Source organism: Phasianus colchicus, chromosome 5 (genome assembly GCF_987193195.1).
Source record: "Phasianus colchicus chromosome 5, bPhaCol1.hap1.1, whole genome shotgun sequence".
NCBI classification, from domain to species: domain Eukaryota; kingdom Metazoa; phylum Chordata; class Aves; order Galliformes; family Phasianidae; genus Phasianus; species Phasianus colchicus.
This window is the reverse complement of record NC_143440.1, coordinates 20,002,365-20,023,962: the sequence shown is the minus strand read 5'-3', so window position 1 is coordinate 20,023,962 and position 21,598 is coordinate 20,002,365. Positions and strand designations below refer to the sequence as shown.

Sequence of the window (21,598 nt, the reverse complement as noted above, 5' to 3'; positions counted from 1 at the left end):
ATCATAGCTCGTTGCTACCCGTGATTCATATGTGTCTCTGGAAATTAGTTCCTGAGTCACAAGACTGCAGTGTGCCTCTTCCCTGAGGCTTTAGATGGACAAAGTTTGTCGAAAAGGGAGAAGGGTGCCTGAAGCACGAGTATTCAACATCATCAGTGTTTGAAATGAAAACTTAAGCAAAAGACATGTGGACCGGAACAGTGATGTAGAAATGAGCTGAACAAAGCAACTTGAAGCAATGATTTTTTCTTCCTGTTATGCTTCTGCTTTTCTTTTAGGGGATCTTGCCACAGAAAAAGTTGTTTTTATTCACAAAGCCCTCCTGCTTTCAGTAGTTACTGCAACTTGCTGATCTTGACTGTGCACGGAGAGAGACAGTGACTATACTCTAATAACATTCCAAGGGCTAGAATTTACTCTTATTTCACTTAGCACCAGTTGGTACACCCAGGACATAATACCTTCTTTAAGTTATGAAGTTTCCATTGTAGTCAGTGTTGCAATGGCAGGAAGCCATTCAACTTTCAAGAAATTGTCTGCAAGTATTCGTTTCTATTTACTGATGTGCTTTTTATTCCTATTTTCTTGACAAAGAGGTTGGTTTGGGGAGTTCTACTTGTTCACCTCTGTCTAGAATTGTTAAAGAATTGCTGTAACTAGAAGCAGCATTTTTGTGTGTCTTTATAAAGACAACTGTATTTCAGAATCGCATTCTGTTTGGCTTGTGATCTCCCTGCACAGAGCTGTGGGCACGTGGCAACGCCAGTAGTTAGCAAAGGCTCTCAGGAGCATGCCATTTAGCTGAAAGAAATAATGCAACTTCCTGAAACTAGATGAACAATGAGTTGTGAAAGTTAAATATTAAAAACAACTACTACATCCCTGTACAAGCCTGTATAATGTTATCATATCCTCAAAGGATGTCATTCCAGGATCAAAGACTTTTTGGGAAATGCATATTCCATTCAGTAGAATGGAATGAAATGAATTAGATGTGGAATTTGCTGGAGATGGCCAGTGTTTTCAGAAGAGGTGTGAAAGCAAGCCACTGAATTTCTGTCGCTTCCTGATCTGCACCTCAGTGTCAAGCCTGAGAAGCCCCTAATCTTTCTCTAGCCTGTATTCTGTTAAGGACACATTTTATGTCTTCATGCTACAAAGATCAGTTCTGTCTATGTTTGTTCTCTTTCCCCAGGTATTCCCCTTTGGGCATTGCTTGTCTCATCTGTGGAAAAATCATTGCAATCAAGGACCTTGAAGTAGTTGCTAGACAACTTGGCATGTACATGGTAACTGTGATTGTGGGCCTTGTCATCCATGGAGGAATCTTCCTGCCTCTGCTTTACTTTGTGATAACGAGAAAAAGCCCCTTTTCATTCCTTGCTGGGATTTTCCAGGCGTGGATCACAGCACTAGGCACAGCTTCCAGGTACACTTGAGAAATAACAGCTTTATTTATTTTTAGTGGATTATAGGATGCTGCTTTAAGGTCATACATCTGCTGTTCTGACCTTCATTTTATGCCGTTGAATAAAAACTTTTTTAAAAAATCCAGCCTTGTTGGAAGAAGTAGGTTACAACACACACTGGGGATTTTTACAGAGATTGTACAGGCCACTGAGGAGGGTCGGGAGACACACTTTTAGTTTTCTTTTCCCACATAGGCCAAATGACTTGTATGGATTATTACCTCTGTCCTTGTTTCATCAGCTGGAAAACAGTGATTATACTGTTCACTTTTAAAAGCATGTTAAGGCTAGTCTCATTGCCCTGAGGGCAAAAATAGTCCTAGGCTTCAGGAGAGGCATGAAAGAAATGGATAAAAGTCTCCGATGGCTACCAGCTGCTTCTTGTATTGAGTTATAATGGTAGCAGAGATCTGCAGAGATGCCATAGGATTTGTGTATATCTGCTGATCTCAGTGAAGATTTCAGTGCATTCAAGTCCCTTTCCTTCTCTTCTGTGGAGGACACACGAGAGATCTTGGGAGCTCACAGCATATTAGGCTTAAACAGAATCTGGTTCCCAAGCAGTGGCAATGAGTTACTATAATGCCCTCATTTTATTCTTTCATCCAATTTGACTGAGCAAGGGGACTTCAGTAAAAAACAAAAACAAAAACAAAGCAAAACAAAACACAAAAAACTGAATATATTAGACTCCTATGCATTGTTAATGCAGAGAATGAACTCTGCTTATGGACCTACCTCAGTATTATGTTTTGAATTACTGTCCAGACAGATATGGACCAGTTCATAGCTCCACAGACAGATGACCATGTTACAACAGTCACCATCATACAAGTCTAACCTGGTACTCTGGAAGTTGAAGTACTCCATACTCAGAGACCTATTAAGGTTGGGCTGAGGAACCATGGAAGGAGACTATTTACTGTGCTCTTTTAATAAAGAAACCTTGCTTCTGTGGTCTGCTAACGTGTCCTTGCTCACGGTGAGAGAACTGGAGAGGGAAGATATTTATCTAGTCTCTACCTGTTGAGCCAGCCAGGGTATGTTATGATACTGTTAACCTATGGCTGATAGACACTTCGTGCTGGTGATCTGTTCTGTGAAAGTAAAGGTAAGGTGGCATTTGTGTTCCAGAAGAAAAGTTATTGGACTGGGTTTTAATGTGTGTTAGTGAACTGTGTTCTGTTCTGTTCCTCTTTTAATAAGATATAGGAGTGCCTTTACTGTAAAAGGCAAAGTGATGATGAAACTGACTTCAAAAGTGAAGTGCACATATTGGTTAATGACTCACATATAATTTCATCCGTCTGCTATAAATATAACCTCTACAGTAAGATTTGGAAGAGCAATATGTTGTTTTTAGAAAGTATGAATTCTCTCTAATTTGGCTAGAAACAGAGAATATTAAACATTTGATCAACTGCAATTAAAATAAATCATAAATGCAAGTATATATTTGTAAAGACTCTAGAACACAAATGATTGATACTATGTATCTGGCTTGCTGGCATCTATTAAAAAACATCTGTTAGAAAAATCAATAGCAAAATCAATAGCATCTCTGTAGTAATGGATGAATTTAAGTGTTGGAGAAACTCTGAAATTACAAGGCACTAGAAACAATATTCTGTAAGTATTTTTCTGAGAAAATGTGATGGGTCTTTACTCCTTTATAAGCAAACTAGTATTTTTGTAGGGGCAATGACACCAGCATCAGTGGTACGTGATAGTGAAGGCCTTTGAGAAATTCTGCCAACTCAGATGAAGAAAAGCAAACAAACCACAGCAGATGTTCTTCAGCTGCTTCTGTATGAGACACCAATTAAAACACATTTCTCAAGGTCAGGTTTGTTTTCAGAATGGCTTTTCAGGCAGCAACCAACTTCATTTAGTGGTGAACTTGACCTCAGAGATAATACGGAAAAGTGAGGAAACAAAACATGCTCCTGTGTGGGTTTCATACTTGTTGCAGCAAGTCCTTTGCCTGAGGCATCATGCAGACGTGCTAGGGAAGGGAAGTAAAAGATATTTGCATATACAGAGAAGGAGTATGTTCTGTTTTCAAGAGTATTTTTAGATGATGTTTTATTTTGAACAAGTGAATAGAATAGCCTTACTGATTCCCACAGAGCCAAGACACTATGGATCAGTGCAAGGTCCCCCCTTCCAGCTGTCTTTCACACCTCTTCTTAAACTCCGACCATGTTTGATATTCTTTCCTGTCTTCCACTGTCTGGGAGCTGCATGTGTTTTGTATGTTTTTGCCTACTTTTTTTTTTTTTTTTTTTTCTTAATTCAATAATGCAGCACTGATTTCTCCTTCAAAGTAAATTTATAATCAGATAAATTTAGGATTTAACCCTTTGCTTGTAATTCTGTTCATCAGAAAACACTAGGAACTGGCCTCTTTAAGCAAAATGCAAGAAATAATTCATAAATGAGTCTGAAAGCTTCATCTACAATCTCTCAAGCTCTTGTCTTTCCTGAAGTCAGGTTCATGCCTTGGCCTCAGTCCCATCTCCAGCTAAATGTAGATTTAATTGAAACAAAAGCCAAAACTTGAATCACAGCTGAAAGCAGAAGCAGAAAGTAAACAAAGAGCAGAATTTCTGACTTTGTTTCCTCATATACATATTATATTAAAATGACATCTTCTTTACTTATTTGCTTTCTCTCCTTCAGTGCTGGAACACTGCCTGTCACATTCCGCTGTCTTGAGGAAAATCTAGGCATTGATAAGCGTGTAACGAGGTTTGTTCTTCCTGTTGGAGCAACTATTAACATGGATGGAACTGCCCTTTATGAAGCTGTGGCTGCCATTTTCATAGCACAGATGAATGGAATTGAGCTGGATGGAGGCCAGATAGTTACTGTGAGGTCAGTTCAAGATTTGTTTCTACAGACAGTAAAAGGTGAAGCTTTCACTTGTCTCTGTTTTCAGTGGCTGTGAGACCCACAGATTTCTAGTAATGGTATGCAAAAGAATGGCATATATGTAGGTCCTGGTTTTCTAGTTATGTTAATCTTTAATCTTTTGCAGCCTCAGTGCATTCTAGTGGTGTTTGTACAGTTTTGCTGTTGAAGATGCTATGTGAAAACTGCATTTTTTTTGTTCAGTGCAGTGCCTTTTAGTATAGAGGGATGCCTCAAGCGATACATGGGGCATTAACTTTCCAGAACGTATGTGTTTATATATATTGGAAGAGAAAAATATTCCTAAACATTTATCTATGTCTTTGGTTTTTGTTTGTTTGTTTGTTTGTTTGTTGGGGGGTGGAGGGGAACATTTCTGTGAACAGCAAAAAAAGAATGGACTCAGTGTAAAAAATCCTGAGGGTGAGATTGCCTGCAGCACGATCTAGGTACTCTTGGACTTTTTCTCTCTAACCCAGAGAATGCTAGCTCTATTCGTTTGATATCAGCTCTTCATATTAAGGACTATCTCTGGAAGAACAAAGGAAATTGTTCAAAATGGGTAAAAGTGATTCAGGATGGTTTACTGTAATGGAGTTTTAAGACCCATTAGATATGGTGACTAATAAGAAACAAAGGCAAAGTTATGACTGCTGCAGCTTTAGTTAATTTACAGTGGAAAACTTTATGAAGACACCAGGCGTAACATTCTGAGTAGTTAAAATGTAAACCACAAATGGAGGCTGCCAAGTATGCCTTCTTCCTGTAGTTTTCACCCACCTACCCTTCTTTTACTAAGCCCTTTTAACACTTAAGAAGTTTCTGTGTAGGGATATGTAATTCTGTGTTCCTTACCCAGCTGTATTAGCAGCAGTTTTTCCATTTCTTTACCTCCTGCCCAAGCCCCTAAAATAGTAAAAACAAGGTTTCTAAAATATTCAGTGCTGCTTCTAATGAAGACAAACGATATATTCAGGTCTAGCCTGATAAATGAGAATAGTAATTTCAGAGATGCCACTTCTAAAAACCAAATTACAATCAGGGCAATTAAAGCCAGCTAAGCCTAAACCTGAGTTACACCTCCTCCCTCCTCTGAGGAACTGGCTCTAGCTCTGTCTGCTCACACCAGTTAAGGCTGTGGTCATCAGCTATGACTCACATTTGATTAAGCAGTGGGCAACTTTGGACTACGTAGGATAACTGCTAGTTATCCTCTTCACACAACAAAACATTTCTGCTCCAATGTTACAAGAGCCTATCCTATATGACCCCTATCCTCCCAGCTGCCAGTACTAATGAATGGGAAGTTACTAGCTTTTTCCTGCCAAACCCAGAATGTGATACTGGGGATATTCAAATAACCTGGATGTAAATTCACAATGACCTTATTAGTCTTTGCCTAGTCACAGTTACTTCATATTGATCGTGCAGATTATATCATCTTTGGGAGAGGGTGAACTGAGAAATGGTGGCTAAGCCAGATCGTTCAGATCTGAACAGTGTCAGCTTCTGTCCCATGCAACCCTGTGCGTACTGCTATGAGAAGGCCAGCAAAGAGCCGCTCCTGGCAGAGCTTGGAAATGCTCTCTCACCAACTCAGGATGGCTGTGCCCGAGGAGATGACACCACACGCAGAGCCTGATGGCAGTGCGAAGCATCCTGCCTGCTGGAATCTGTCTGCGGGTTTGGAAGGCCAAGTTGCACTCTAACCCAGACACCTGATAAACACACTGTGGCCTGGACTGTCCGGGTCAAACCCAGCCGTCTGGAAGGTCTAGATCAGGCTGACATCCTCATAGATTAGTTCAACGACTAAGAGCTAAAGATTTTCCCCCAGAGACCTTCTTCTCCTACTTCTGTGTTGGAAGCACTTTCAGATTTGTTGGGTACACCCACAAAATTGCAACCATGTTATTTAAGTCTGTGTTCCATTTAAAAAATACATATAATTCTCTTTTTCTTTTTTCTTCATTTTCTCCTTTTTTTTCTTCTTTTTTTCCCCCTTTTTTTCTTTCTTTGGTCCTTTTTCTTCTTCTTCTCTTTTCCTCTTTTTCTCTTTTTTTCCCTATTTCTTTTTCTCTCCTTTTCCTTTCCCCCGCCCCCTTTTTTTCTCCCTTTGGGTTGTTCTCTGACAAATTTATTTTATATTCTACGCAGTATTGTCCAGTTATGCTATTTGTTACAGTCTGTTTTGTGTTTTTGCAGAGTTCAGTATTTGAAGCACTGATATGCACCTTATTGGTCTTCATCAGAAAAGAAAAGAGGCTATGGCAAATACAATTTTGGATTTGTGAACCTATCAGAAAAATTTTGCATTTTCATCTAGAGTATTTTGTATCCAGGCTTGGTACATCACTGGCTTGCCCTGTGGAGGTTTTGGATACCAAGATTTCTGTTCTCCTATACTTGATAATAACCACTTTCTCTCAATCATTACCTCAAAATTCACTCTTTAGGTACCATGAATAAATATAAGTGAACCATCTAAGAATAATACCTTCCTACTGATCACATGAGTAAGCAACAAAAGTTCATGTTCCTCTTCCTGCTATTTCCATTTGATTCTTGTTTTTGCAGTTTGACTGCCACTCTTGCAAGTGTTGGAGCTGCCAGTATTCCCAGTGCTGGACTCGTCACTATGCTTCTCATCCTGACTGCAGTGGGTCTCCCTACCCAGGACATCAGTTTGCTTGTTGCTGTTGACTGGCTATTGTAAGTTGTGCTGACATCACTGCTCAATGCAGAAAAAGCAATGAAGGAAATGTTTGCTTGTCTGTAGTGCTTTTCAGCTATCGATCCTAGTGAACTCCAAGAATCTCCTGCCAGATGAAGCAAAAGAGAAAATAGGCGCAGACCATTTGATGAGGAAGGAAACACTGAAAGCAGCTTCTCAGATGGTAGAAATTGTTACAGAACTAATAAGGTCGATTCTTGTGAGCAAAGGATCTTCTTGTATGAGCGTGGGCCCAAGGATCATGCATTTTTGTCTTCTTAATAATGCCTCCCTCTCACAGATAGCAGCACAGCATATTATGATCAACAGCCATCTCTCCCCAATATACTTGTACATAGTAAAGACGTATGTTTCTATTGTTCCAGGAGATGTAAGTGTTCTATACCATTTGTGCATTTCCTCCTATGCACAGCTTTCCTCCTATGAGCTCAGCTGCTCATTTGTGGTAACTTTCAGTCCCAGATACACAACTAAAACTATGCAAGAAGCAACAGCAGTGTTGAGAATGTTAAGCTAAACCAGAAAATTATTTTCTCGTAATTATCTCTTAGCTTACTGAGAAGAACTCAAGGTCTTCATCAATACTTTGACATTTCTTCTATAGTGTATCTGTTATTACCTGTCTTTTCACTGAGTTGTGAAGAATGGTGTACAACTCTGGATTCTGTTTCAAGGAAAAATGAAAGAATTACAGCTTGAAAAAGCAGAGGAAAAAATTACTTACATATTTTATGTATAACTGAATATCACGATGTCATGACTCAGAATGTCAAAGTAGGGCAGGGTTCAGTAGTCAGAGTGCAGCTGGCATAGAGAAAAATGTGATATTCTGTGGGTTTTAATATATTTCTGAGGTCATGATTGAAAACAGGAAAGTGTTGTAGACATCTGCAGCTGGAAAGAAGGAAGCAAAGGGAGGTGCATACTCATTTTAAATCTGTTTTTACTGGCTCTCAAAGTGGGGCAAATAGGTAGGTTTCTGCAGCTGGTAGGAGGATGTGCAAAAGAAGTCTATGGTTTGTTTGTTTTTTTAGGGAAATGTCATTTAAAAATATTCCTGTGGACTGAGAAGCTGTGCCCACACTAGCAAACCTCAGAGCCGTTACTTACCAGCAGTTATGATCCAGCAGTACGTGTTGCTTTTCAGGCTCAGCTGAGGTATCGTTACCTCTGGCTTATCCAGCACTGCTTAGAGAAATAAAAGCATCTTGCTGCAGAGCTGTAGCAGTGTTGAATGTAAGCACAGGAAGCAAGACTGAGAGAAAGTAATTCAGAAAGAAATATTTTATGGTATCTTTCCAAAATAAATGCTGATCAGAAGAACCTTCCAGCACAAAACTTTGGTTTTGGATCCTTCTGGCCTAACAATCAGTTGTGCAATTCCAGAGTGGTTCAGAAATGAAAGACAGAGGAAAAAGAGAAAGGAGACAAAAAATGAGATGAAAAGCTCTAGTGTCCTGACGCTACTGCTGTGAAGTTATGGCAAAGTTTGCTGGTGAAGATACTGTGCTAATTAGCATACGGCAAGAGCTAACAACTTTGTTTTACATCTTCCAGTGGTTGTGTCGAGGTCTAATGGGATATGAAAAATAATGTTGCTTACGTTGGAGATGGCAAAGAGAGACATGCAGACCAACTTTTGAGCAGTCTGTTGGGCACACAAACCGTATCTGAGAATATCTGAAACAAAACGTCATAAAAACATATTTTCTTTACTTACAAACATTGCCTTCTTCCATTTCTTTAGATCATGAAATAAAACTACAGCAGTATTTATAACAGAATGTAGAAGAGAAAGTTAAGAAAATCTTTGAGGCATTATGAAAGCCACTTTTCTGGAACAAGTAGAAATATTTTGGAATAGTTCCATTTATAGCAGTTGCATTCCAGTTAACGAAAGCTTTGCAGAAGTGGCCTATTGTATGAGTTTTTCAATATTCCCGATGAAAGGAGCTATCAATTGATTTTACAATACTGCCATCATCTGAAACTGCAGTCTTACCAAAACCAACTTTGCAAGATTGGGTCGTGGTGCAACACAGAACTGACTTTTGACTGGCTTTAAGCTTGGCAGTTTTTCCTTCAAATAGGAGCCAAAAGGTTTCCATATCGATTTCTTCTCAAGTCTCTCCAATATCTAAAGATTAGGTTGCTAAACCTTTCCTCCTCCCACACATACATACAAAGTGAGCTCTTTCACCAGGCAAGTTTCCCAAGATTTCACAACTCTCACAGTTTTCTCAGTTTGAAACTAAGCACAACGCAGCAGTGACATTTAATAGGACAGCAATTAGATGCCAACAGCTGCAATGAAGCAAAGCCTCTTTTGCTCCAGCTAAAAGCTGGCTTCTTTCCAAATGTGAGATTGACAGGCTTAACAAATATCATGGCACAACCTCAAATACAGTGATATTTTGCAGTGAGGAAAGAGGAATTAGAGAAAACAGGCTTGGGCAGCCAATCCAGTATTTTATGCATCTACCTTTGTTCAGTAACTCAGAAAAAGACTACTTGAGTTCTGACTTTGCTCCATGGCTTAGATCCAAATTCAGAACATTCAGACCTACTCTATATCTAGGCATTATGAATAGGGAATCAAGTGAATTGAATTAAACTGAAAAACACAGGAGCTCTTTTCTTCAACAGCTAAGAAATAATTGCCTAAATGCTAAACACATCACCAACTCTCTGTATTAGCAGGTGTGCTAAGATTTCAATGTTTCTAAAATACAGGAATGTTGATATACAGGGTTTTCAAGCTTTCAGAGAGCAGGAGAACCTTTTTTTTTTTTTTTTTTTTTTTTCACATTAGCATACGATATATGTACTATGGCATTAATAATAAGAGGGCCTGCCTAATTCAGTTCCTCTTCTTTCTGATCTGTATCAGCAAGCTTCCAGTTCATATTTATGCCAGTCCATGGAAATTAGGCATTAATCCTTATCAGGTTTTTCAGAATTACATCGCAGCAATATCAAAGCACAGTCTTACCAGATGCTGAGTTGACTTTTGAGAGAGAACTTTGTCTTTCCTTTCCATTATTCCTCTTAGGGTCCGTTACGAAGAACACAGAAGTAGTTATGTTGGGCAGGTGACTAGACTGCAACTTTCCTATATTAATTTTGTTTTCAAAGTTCCAAGAAGCTGGAATTATTTTGTTGGTTATTTTTAACAAAGGAGTAAGCTCAGTCTTACTTCTCCATGGGTGTTCTCTGACCCCAAGGAAATCAGAAGCACTTTGCTGTTCATTTCTGACAGCTATGACTTTGCCTGTTTGGTTGTAAGAAAGTTTCTGGTCTACATCAGCTCACTTAGTATAGTAACGCTCTGTAAGAGCGTGCAGTTTGTATTACAGAATCTCTTGGCTAGTAACATATGAATATGAGCTGACACATCTGCTCAAATGACCCATTCAGAAATTGAATCATGCCTCAGTTATATTTGTGTATTCTCTTCTCATTTTTTGGCTTATATTCTCTCTCCCTTGTCTGGTGTCTTTCGAAATCTAATGCTACTCATAGAAATAAAAATGAAGCAGAGGTTCTTGGAGCACTGTATGGGAGGGTTCAGTACATTTGATGGTCTTAATTAAAAGTAACTCTTTAGAAAGTCATTTTTTCCTATTCTGTCACTGACAAGGTTTAAAACAGTTTTCACAGGCATGGGGTGAGATCTGTAAAGCATTTCATTCATGTGAGGCAAAACTGGAAGGATGTTGTTGGTTTATCTGTTTTGGGGGGGATTATTAGACTTCATTAGGCTGTCAAAAAAACTGGGGGGAGCTGCTTCAGCTCACATATAACACCAGAACTGTTAGCTCTTCACATCTAGGTGGCAGGTGTAAAGGTGCAGTGCATCCTATCTGTAGTAGGAAAGACAGTAGAAATGCTCAGTCCTGCAGTTCTCCATAAGACCATCTCCCTTTTTTGGGAGGTTTTGGACAGAAGTCTGAAATTAGGGAAGATCCACAGCCATGACCTCACAGCTGACGGTCATGCTGTAAATAGAAGACAGGAGAAAGGCATCCTGTCTGGGAAGTGCCAATGAGCAAAAGCACATGGGCCTCTGCTGGCACCCTGTGCAGTGAGGGGCACTTGCTACTGACATGCTGTCACAGGCTCATCATTTTGTAGGCTGTGACCTGTATTTGGCTGGCTCATCCACTGTGTGCTGCCATACGGTAGTGTGGGCGGGCATGCTGCCATCTGACAGATGACCATCTGTAAAGATGGTGCCAGCAGAGGAGCTGTGATGGCCTGAGCCATCTCATGAAGACATTTCAGGCATTTCATCCCAGCCATTTTCTCGCTAAGAATAAGGGGAGGGGCTGTTTGTTAATCTATTCCAGCAATCACACACTTCATCAGATCTAAAATCCTTTTCTCTGACTGTGTTAAGTACCCTGATAAATTCAGATTAAACAAAGGGCAATGATGTGAGTCTGGCACCCTGACACTGAAACCTTTAGCTGCAGAAGCAGGCGCCAGGGAGATCTCAGCAAAGCACAGCTCTGCAGTTTGGCTGTGTCCTTGTGCAAACTCTTTGCCAAAACCCATGAGAATGAGCAGCTGGGCCATGGGAGTTAGCACATCCTTCCTGCCTGAACACGTCCTCTGGAAAGGCAAGTTTTTTCAATTTCACTTGAAAGCTACCATCTTTCTATTCTAAAGATGCCATAAATCTTCTGAAATAAGTGCAATAACTGCAACATTAACATGGCTTTAAGGCCTGACTTTTTCTTCCTCTCATGCCATTCAGCCTCTTCCTTCTACTTCTTTTATAGGGACCGGATGAGAACATCAGTCAATGTAGTGGGGGATTCTTTTGGTGCTGGCATCGTCTACCACCTTTCCAAGGCAGAACTTGACAGCATTGATTCTCATCATAAAGAGCACGAAGACATTGAAATGACCAAGACTCAGTCTATCTATGACGACATGAAAAATCATAGGGAAAACAACTCAAACCAGTGTGTTTTTGCAGCTCACAACTCAGTCATAGTAGATGAGTGCAAGGTACCTTTCACATTTATGGATATTGAGACGTGTATATAGCAGTGCATGCTTTGTTTTATTTTATTTTTTAACCTGCATGTATTCTTGAAATTGTTCCGCAAATAACAATGTGACAACAAGCTCCATGAACCCCAGAATGAGTTTGAGCAGTTCAAAAGATGATTTTTGCACTCTTCTTAAAAGTTGTCGTTTGAGGAGAAAAATCATGTACACTGTTTACATATCAAAAGGCAAGATGCAGCGTATTATGGAATATGCCAAGACACAGAAAATATGGCATCACCTTCTGTGGACATTTACCTAATTTTCTTTGGCAACAGAGAACTTAATTGCCAACTTCAAATGAAGGGTATCTGCAATCCAAATGCAGGTGTTGTCGTTTGCTGATTGCCTTCCATGATATGCTGTTCAGAGACAGACATATTGAATGCACTTTAGCATCTGAATGCTCCTGCACTCATACAGCATGCTTACGCTTTGCTTCCATCGTTCCTGGATCATTAAGACACAAACATCATATTTTCTTTCTAATTCTTGCTGTAACTAACATGGATTATTAATAGTGATAATAATGTCATGATCAGAGCACAGTGAGCTTGAGAAACCCCACCGGTTGAAGGAGAAGACAGCTGGGGTGGTTAATGGCTAGAGGTTTACAAAGCACCCTCCACTAGGACAGGGCAGTTTAGAATCAAGAGAGTTTTTAAATGAAAAGGAGGAGAAAGAAACTGTAACAAGCTAGAAGTTTTAATTTCTTTTGAAATTAAAAATCTTTTGAAAAATTATTATTTTTAATTTATTTCTCTAATCTGATCCTCTACACTGTCTTTGACACAGTGAGCTTACATCAGTTATTTATCCAAGAAGATTCTCTTGCATCTTTCAGATGCCACAACTGAGCCAGTATCTAACTGTGAATGCTTTGAATGCTTACAATAAGTCCTTTAGCAGATCACCACATAGACTGTAGATAAAGTTCTCTGCTAGCACTTTCACCTGCCTGTGGCCTGTCTGGAAACGTTCTTTAGAATACCCTTTTTTTCAAATGCTTATTTCTAGATAACGTCAGGCCAAACCTAAATTTCTAGTGGACAAAGTAATATTGAATTATTATTGATCATTCTGAATCAGGCTGATGGACTTGAATACTTCTTTCCATCTCTCAGAGATCCAAGCCAAGCTAGAAAGTAATCACCCTTTGATACAGTATTTACTGTACTTTCTTTTCTCCTTCAGTTTCTCTTCTGATTCCCATCAGTTGAGTTATTATTTTACCTTAAAGACATGGACTCATGGTGCAGTATAACATCCTAAGTATGCTCTTTAGTAGAAATCTGGGACCAGTAACTTATGAAGTATTTTGCCCTTTTTTTTTTTTTAAATTGTTTTATGGGCTTTAACTTTGCACTTTTAAATTCATGAGCAGAGCCAGGGTTTACTGGATAGGGCATAAGACTGACTTTGAGTGGGTCACTTGTCTGTCTGCAAGCTGCCAAGAGGATGTGGTGTTATGTCCAGTTTATAAGCTATGAACATATCCTGACATTTGCAAAGGACTTGGATGTTGAAGTGGTCTACAGCTCCTAAGTGTTAGAGTATCAAAAGCAAAAGAGTATAGGATTTGGGGATTCAAAATAGCTGTTTGTTAAATCTGAAATGACTTCTTTTCATCCTGTCAAATGTACTGGTGGAGTGAAAAGTTCACTGCAACTCTGGTCAGAGTTTTAAAAAGCTAATCTGCTAGCATGTGCTTTCTATTTACAGTCTGTAGTATACTCCATGTATTGTACTACTAGTTTATAATTTTGCATGGTCAATGTACATTTTTAATAAGTAGTGTACCTTTGCATGGGGGTAGAGTGGATGTTTTTGTATTTTTTTATTATTTCTCATGAATGACTTGATGTGATTTTAATGTCTGAATAAGCTGTTCATTCCTGTACTTGCATGTTTTCCCCTTTCATTATCTAAGAAAAAGCTTGACTTCATTTCAAAATCAGTGCATTTTGTCATGTTTCCATGTCCCAATGCTTCCATGCATCCAGTTTATCCAGCATGGGGAATTTCATCTCTGTCTTTAAGTTTTCATTTGAAGCTGAGGATGTTATTTTACAAGGTAAGTTAGGAAAGATTAAGCTATCCATTTGACATTAAAAGAAAGGTTCTCTCGCAGTTATAAAGATCTAGATCATTTTTATAAAGTTAAGCCAACATTTTACCTCTTTTTTTCTTCATTTTTTAAAAGTCATTTGTCTGGAGCTACCTTTATTGAAGCATGGGTTTATTTATACCTCTTTCTGGGATGCAACCTATTGGCCACTGTTCACTGTGAGTTGGTAGATCACTGTAGGTCTTTTACCATACTATAAAATAAACAAAATATAGCACAGATCTTTATGGGCAAAAGCTATGTGCTGTAATTTGTATAAGACAAAAGTATCATTACTATGGATTTTTGGTCTGACCATAGCCATAAAGTTTTACTACACTATAGGAAATAATGATACAATGAATAATGCTATCACAGCGTAACTTTTGCTCCTTTTCTTTAAAGCTGGTGTAATTGTAGATGAGATTGTATAGATACATATCTGTAATTATTCTGGCCTTGTACATTTTTTGTGTCTTTACATCAGCCATCTTGCTCTGTGAAGGAGTTCTAAAAAGTACAACTTCCTAGATCGAAACAAACAAACAAAGCAATCTGTTGCTTAAATAACCCAGAAAAAAAATGTATAGACAATAGGAGTATAAACTGAAAGTTACTAAAAACAAAACTACAACAAAGGCCAAGAAAATAGGAAACATTTTTTCTACTGTTAGTGTTTTCTTGTCAGCATATAAAATTAACAGGAATCTCACTATTTGTGAGTGTTGTGAATTCTGAATAAATATATTTTACATATATAATAAGACACGGTGTATCTAGTTCCTGTAAATATCATGATCTTCCTTATAAAAGTCATGACTTTTCTTGTCAAAGTGCCTTGGCCTTTAAGTCAGTTGTTGATGATAATTACTTGCAGGTAACACTGGCAACCAATGGCAAATCCGCAGACATCAATGTTGAAGAAGAGCCTTGGAAACGTGAAAACTAAGGGAAGAGATTCCCAGCTCCATCTTTAATAAATCCTGAAGCTTTCTTCTGGTAAAAGATATCACGATTAAGGAAGATTTCTCTCTCTCTCTCTCTCTCTCTCTTTTTTTTTTTTTTTTTTTTAACATCTACAGTTTCTGCTTAATTTCTTAACTGAAACTTAGCAAAGATCTCATATAGTCAATGTAGTGTCTTTGCCAAACAGTGATCCATAACCATCTGTCTCCCTTGTGTTACTGTTTGGACAATGCAGCTGAAGAATACTCCATGCAGTGTGATGTGTTCTCACCTGCCTTCCCGTTCATTCAAGACACAGAGAATGTAAATGCTGCAAAATGGAAAGATCATAATGCCAGTATGGCTCACTAAAGGGACTCAGGGTCACAAATAGTTACAGAAATATATAACTTCATACAAGCCTTCTAGTGATTCAATGACTCTTGTGGCATAATTGATCTAGTTAGCACTGTATGGCTGAAACAGCTTTTGAAAGTGTCCATAAAGTTTTCTATTTGTTACAATAATAATAAGCTCCTGACATGGGAAGCACTGAATTTTTGTGCCTAGTTGTACTTTAAACAGAACTGAGATCCAGGGGCGAGATTAATATGTGGAAGTCAATAAATGATCCCAGACCTTTTGTTAGACTAGTACAATTAATATTTGGCATTAAGACCTTAGATTTGCATGTGCATGCGATGTATTTTTATCAGCTGTCCAGGGCAGATGCCACCCCCATTTTATTAGATCACATTTTATTGTGACCACAGTGCATCACATAACACAAGGCAGTATTATTGCAGGGGTGATAATTTTTAAATCCATGCCAGCTGTACAAAATATAGAGCACCATGGGCTCAATTATGTCATTCTTAATCAAAGTAGGTAGCACCTTACTAGTCACCCTACTCCACTGATGTCAGAGGGAGTCTTCATGGGGAAGGGGCTACTCAAATAAGATACTACTGAATGTGAGCAAGGATGTCATGACAGGGTACTTGATAATGCTCTGTAAACAAATTCTGAGTATATTACACTAAGTAATTGGAGGTCTTGAATGTAACCATCAGTGGCATGAAGTGTGTCTTCCAAACGTCATATGTCATAGAATGACTAAATCCTGAAATTATTACTAAGCCAAATTCCTGGTTAAGGTTACTAGAATTTGGCCAAGGTTTGGATTCATGAAGAATAAACTAGAGTTACAGAATTTAGACCAATGCATTGAATATAGTTCTGTCTTTCTCTCTTTTGCAGAGTAATGATTCATATAAATCTCTTTCAGAAAAGTTTCTAAGAGCACATAGCATCTGCATTAGAAAGATGGTGTTTTGTCAACATACTATAGCTTATTCATCCTATCAGAAGAAATTGCAGTCACAATAATCACCTTGTGTTTTTAAAGGTGCTTGTTAATATTCTGCAATTTTGAGACTCTGGTGAACGCCTCTCTACTACTAACCATGTTCTATAGCAAAGCTGAGCCAGGTGGGCCCTGTGAGGCTGAACCCACAGAGTAGGCCCTATGCAAGGTCTGGGAGAACTCTCAGGGGTTCTCAGGTATGGTGAGCTTAGAAATGGCAGAGAAAAGAGCTGAATTTAGAGATGGGGCCATTCAGCATCTGTGCTCAAGACCTGTTGTAGGTGTAAGCAGAAGTTGCGTGTTTAACTGTGAAGTGGTATTTGGCTCTACAGAAGCTATTAGAATATAAATATAATGTGCTTTTGCTCCTCTGCATTCATATAAAGACCTCTGAAAAAGCTGCTCACATTCTGAATTATGTGCAAGTCGAAGTTCACTGTCAGAGCACCCCTTGTCATGCATTCCTTGGTGTGGAATATTTTTTTTGTCCTTGTATTTTGTCCTCACAATTCATCACAATGATCCTAAGCAAGTCAGCTTGAATAATCTAGCAAGTATAGAACCACTGTGAATTCTATAGGCCTCTAATATGTATTAGAGGTGGGTACCTTTTCTAGAGGTCTTGTGAATCATCTTAAGGATGTTTTTTGTGATGTATAGAACAGTAGAATATCCAGAGAAGTGGTAGGCAGGTGGTCTTCTCTTTTCTTTGGTCACTGATATCAAAATAACCAGAACTAACCTTCAGTTGCTGCTTCTCTGAATACATAAGAGAACCGATGCGAATACTTTAAGAAAGTGCATTTGTGATGGCAAGGGAAGGAAGCAGAAGGTGACTGACTTTGCTGTGTTTGTGTTGAACAGAATGTCTGGGTATTAAGATTATCTCGGGATTGGGGCCTTAGTCTGCAGGCAAGAACAAAGTTACTTGTGGATTAAGTGCCAGAGAGGTGCCTGGGGAGGCCTGCAGATGCACCAAAGCCTTCCCTCCTGTGAGGGAGCAGGCCTGTGCTGCGAGCAGCTTGCTGACACTGGAGTGATGGGCCTGCCTGAGAGCAAGACGCCATATTTGTGGCTGGTTAGGGCAGTGGTGAACAAGGGGCAGCACCTGGCAGCCCGGCCCAGATGCCTGCACAATGGCCTGCTCTTAAGAGCAGCCACAGCAACCACAGGTCTTGCGAGTGAATTTGGAAAACCAGTCCATAGACTTTTAGCTGTATTTTGAAAGTGTTCGGTGGTTGGAAACAAAAAGGGATGCCAGCAATGTGCGACTGGGCAGCTCCTCAAAATTGCATATTGAGAAACACTTACAATGTGCTTACGCATATCCGCTTGGGACGTGCTGTCTTTTGAAGAGTGATTCTTCGGATGGAGACTAGGGGAGGAAGGAATGAGATGCTAGAGAAACTCCACCCACACAAGGGAAAATAAATGTGGGCCTTTTGACAGGACTGGAATAGTAGGCTGTGATTTTAAAATAGTGATTCTGTAGATACAGTAACTCAGGGATGTTTCAAGAAATAATTGCAATCGCATTTCTCTACTTAAATGTGGATGTGGGAGAAGGAGAAATGTTGTTTTTGGTAAACTTCTCTGCTTTTACCCTGGCTGAGTATTTAATATAGTGTTACTCCAGCACAGCACTGTGTTTAACCATCAAAAGCTTTCCATTTTGCTGGGAAAATGTAACTCACTCTTGGCTTGCATTTCTCGATTTGCTCATTCCACATGAGGCTGGGTTGCTACTTAACTAAATAAACAGAAACTAACCCAGGGACTGGCCACTTCAGCTAATGCAAGTTCACATTTCAGCAGGCAGGGCTGACCACTGACCTCTCTCTTTTTAGTTTCACTAGAAGGTGTTGATGAATACATTTGCATGTGGCAAACCTTTTGCGTTTGTTTCCAGGGCTGGGGTGGCAATGTTAAAAGAAAAACACAGTAGAAAGTGATTAGCGTTCCATGCAGCTCCTGGAGAAATTAACATTTCTTTCCAATGCTCACCCTGTGTGCTTCTCTGTCAGCTCCTGGTGATCTGTGCAGCCGTGATATCCTTTGCCCTCTGCATTGCTGACAGTGCACTGGCACATGGAGAAGTCTAAACCAGGTGAAGAGTCAGTTAATTGCATGCTTAATTACATACTTATGCCTTTACCTTGTGCATTCGCTGCTGAAGCTAGGTCAGCATTCTCTTGATATCCATTCACTGAAACTAAAGCACACCACACGTTAAAGCTAAAAAAGTGGAACGCTTTCCTGCAGTTTTTTTCTTCATTTCTTCCCTTAGAAAACAAAGGCTGCACCAGCACTGTGAGAAACACATGTGGCTCCCACACGTGTGCTTTAGATAGGTAGGGCACAAGCCATGTGAGCCATGATATGAAGTGTGCTTCTTCCATTTGAATTGGTGAGAAACTCGTTACGTCTTTGAAAAACTATGCTTGCTGTAGTAAAACCTGTGCCGGCAATGTTCTGGCTGCATGAAAGTTCCACTGAAATCCAGGGGAATCACGGGCTTCCAGGAAAGGTCAAGTCTCTTCCTGTCTCTGCTAAGTACTAAGGGATTTCACAATCCCATCAGAAGCAACAGTTTTTGTCTGCTGCTTAAGATGAAGGTGATTCTCACGTTCTCAAAGTTTTTGTTAAGATGCTTCTTTTTTTCCTAATTATCTTTATACTACAAATCCAACACTGAGTTTAAAACTCAGCACATAAATAAGGATCACTGTCATTAATGTCATTAAGAAAATTCTGTTCTTTCCCTGAGACACTGCGAACCTTCATTTCTTTCTCAAAAAAAGGCATGTGGAAGTAAAAGTAGTATGGATTTCTGATTTGTTTTCCAGCGCTGCCAGTGCCATGACATTTCTGGTAGCTGATACTCAAAAGAACCAACTGTTCATATGAGAAACCGCAGCAGCAGTGTTTGAACAAATTTGTTCTGGCAACTGTCTGGATTGTCTTTGTTTCCTCGCCTTCTCTTGTGTTGTTGCAGCCTTGTTGTAGCAACACAGCAGTGATCGCACAAATCCCCCTAAACATAGGCAGTATTAAATCTTACCTCTGACATTCACTTCTGTAAATAAGTTTTAAAAGGCTCTGAGCTTTAGTACCAGGCTCAGAGAAATCCTATTGTGGAGGTGTAACTGTTTCTCATTTTATTATCTCCATTAGTCTATTATTGCTGCATTTGGATTAATTTACAGAAGGCTAAATAAGGGCACTTTATAAAAATGTACTGTAATATTAGTCTGTTATGAGCCAGAGACTACCCTCAATTTTATTACTGTGACTTGTAAGGACCCCATTAAGATATTTTTCATATTAATCATTGTAGTGGTGTAGCTCAGCGTGGCTGTTGTGCTTTCTTCCCTGCATAGGAGTGCATGGGCAGTCCCGCTCCTGCTAGAAAACACTCTCTGAATGAAGAGTTATTTTCTTTTCTCCAATCATATCAATGACTTTGAGGGAAAAATATTTACCCAATTTCCATTGACTGAATAACTGGAAATAGAGGATGGCATCGAGTGTTGGGGAGGAAAGGAATTAGAATGCTGAAGTGTAAAAAGGGCAGTCCAGCTTTACCACCTTATTTTTAAGTGTTATGTTCTAGTTCAAAATTTACCTAAAACACTGTATTAAGTCCATTTTCCTTTGAAAGTCATTGATCTTACCTCCCCACAGACAGCTTTCTGTAAGCCTCAGAAAAGCACAGGCTCCAGTTCTGCATGCCTATGGCGGGACTCAATGCTTTATGCTGCACAAGGAGTGCCTCCCTCATTTTTTCCTTCTAATCATGTCTGATATTAAATTGAAATCTGCTGCTATGAATGAGCTGAACTGCTGATGCCCAGGTGCTGATAATTCCCTTTCTCTTATGAATGGGCTCCCTGGTACAGGGCTCTGTGCTCTTCCTCGGCTGTGCCCACCATCCCAGCAATAGCTCCCCTGGCTGGGGGAGACTCGGTGGCTTCCCATTACTGAGTCAATACAAATGCTGATGGGTAAGGTGGTTGTGCTTTTGCAGCTAGAGTTCTTACAGAAAACCCATACTCTGAACATGAAAAAATCCTAGAGCATATGACTGAGTCACTGAGTAGGTCTCTACTAGCCCAAGATGGAAACAGCCAACAAACTAACACCGGATTTGGAGAAGCAGGAAGACTTGTGAGATTTCTTGCTTCACCCAAACCTTGATCCCCTTTCATCTCTATCGGTGTTTTGCTATGGAGCCGATGCTGCTGGATGCCGCAGCATCCAATCCTTCTAGTATGATTGTTCAAAATTCAGGAGCCCTGCAATTGTTTTTAATGACACTTTGTGGCATACACCATTACATGAAGGGAAACTGTCATAGACAGCATCGCACAACCTGGATTGTCTGGTACCTGTATATCGTTATGTACATAAATAGTATAGGGTAGCGTGCAGGGATTTTTGTATCTTTCTTTTCTATTTCTTTTCTACAGTTTTTAAAAGACTGTATGCAAACTGTGTTTACAAATTGATTTTGCAGTCAGTATTGTAGATTGTGGCATGTCCATTTTGGTGTTATGCATGGGCTTGTGAGTCCTTGTGTACTACAGGTTGTCCTTCCTTCTTAAAGACAATTGCATACATTCCCAGCCAACATATCCTGCCCCTTTCTTAATTATAGCCCATTTCCTATGATCCAGTGTGAACTGTAGTTTGTAGAATGCATGAGAAAAAGCTGCATGTGTATTTATATTGTTAAATACACTATACTCAGTACTGATTCAGTTATTAATATAGGCTTTAGGGGTTTGTACTTGTTCTCTGGAAACTACAGTGTAGACTGAACTAAATTACCTAGTATCTGTAATTTACAGACTCTAATATTTTCTTATAATATTTTCTATATGACCTTGTATGATAGATAGGAGGGTAGTCCTTTAAAGCTGATCTTAGAACAAAACCAGTTTTCTCATAACATTTAGGATCAATGAAATATTTCTGTGATATGCTTAGTGATGAATTATAAACAA

The 21,598-nt window shown here is 39.4% G+C and overlaps 1 protein-coding gene across 4 annotated transcripts in view; it reads left to right on the top strand.

Annotated features, from left to right (window-relative positions):
• The window catches only part of SLC1A2 (solute carrier family 1 member 2), a 79,040-nt gene extending 59,678 nt beyond the window's left edge, over positions 1 to 19,362 (top strand). For all 4 annotated transcript variants that reach the window (XM_090140792.1, XM_031593340.2, XM_090140791.1 and 1 more), the window contains 5 exons: positions 1,196 to 1,429; positions 4,152 to 4,346; positions 6,960 to 7,094; positions 11,901 to 12,132; positions 15,159 to 19,362. In XM_090140792.1, the coding sequence (XP_089996918.1) occupies positions 1,196 to 1,429; positions 4,152 to 4,346; positions 6,960 to 7,094; positions 11,901 to 12,132; positions 15,159 to 15,230 (868 nt within the window). In that variant the 3' untranslated portion in view covers positions 15,231 to 19,362. The remainder of the gene's footprint in view (positions 1 to 1,195; positions 1,430 to 4,151; positions 4,347 to 6,959; positions 7,095 to 11,900; positions 12,133 to 15,158) is intronic.
• Positions 19,363 to 21,598: the final 2,236 nt, after the last annotated feature.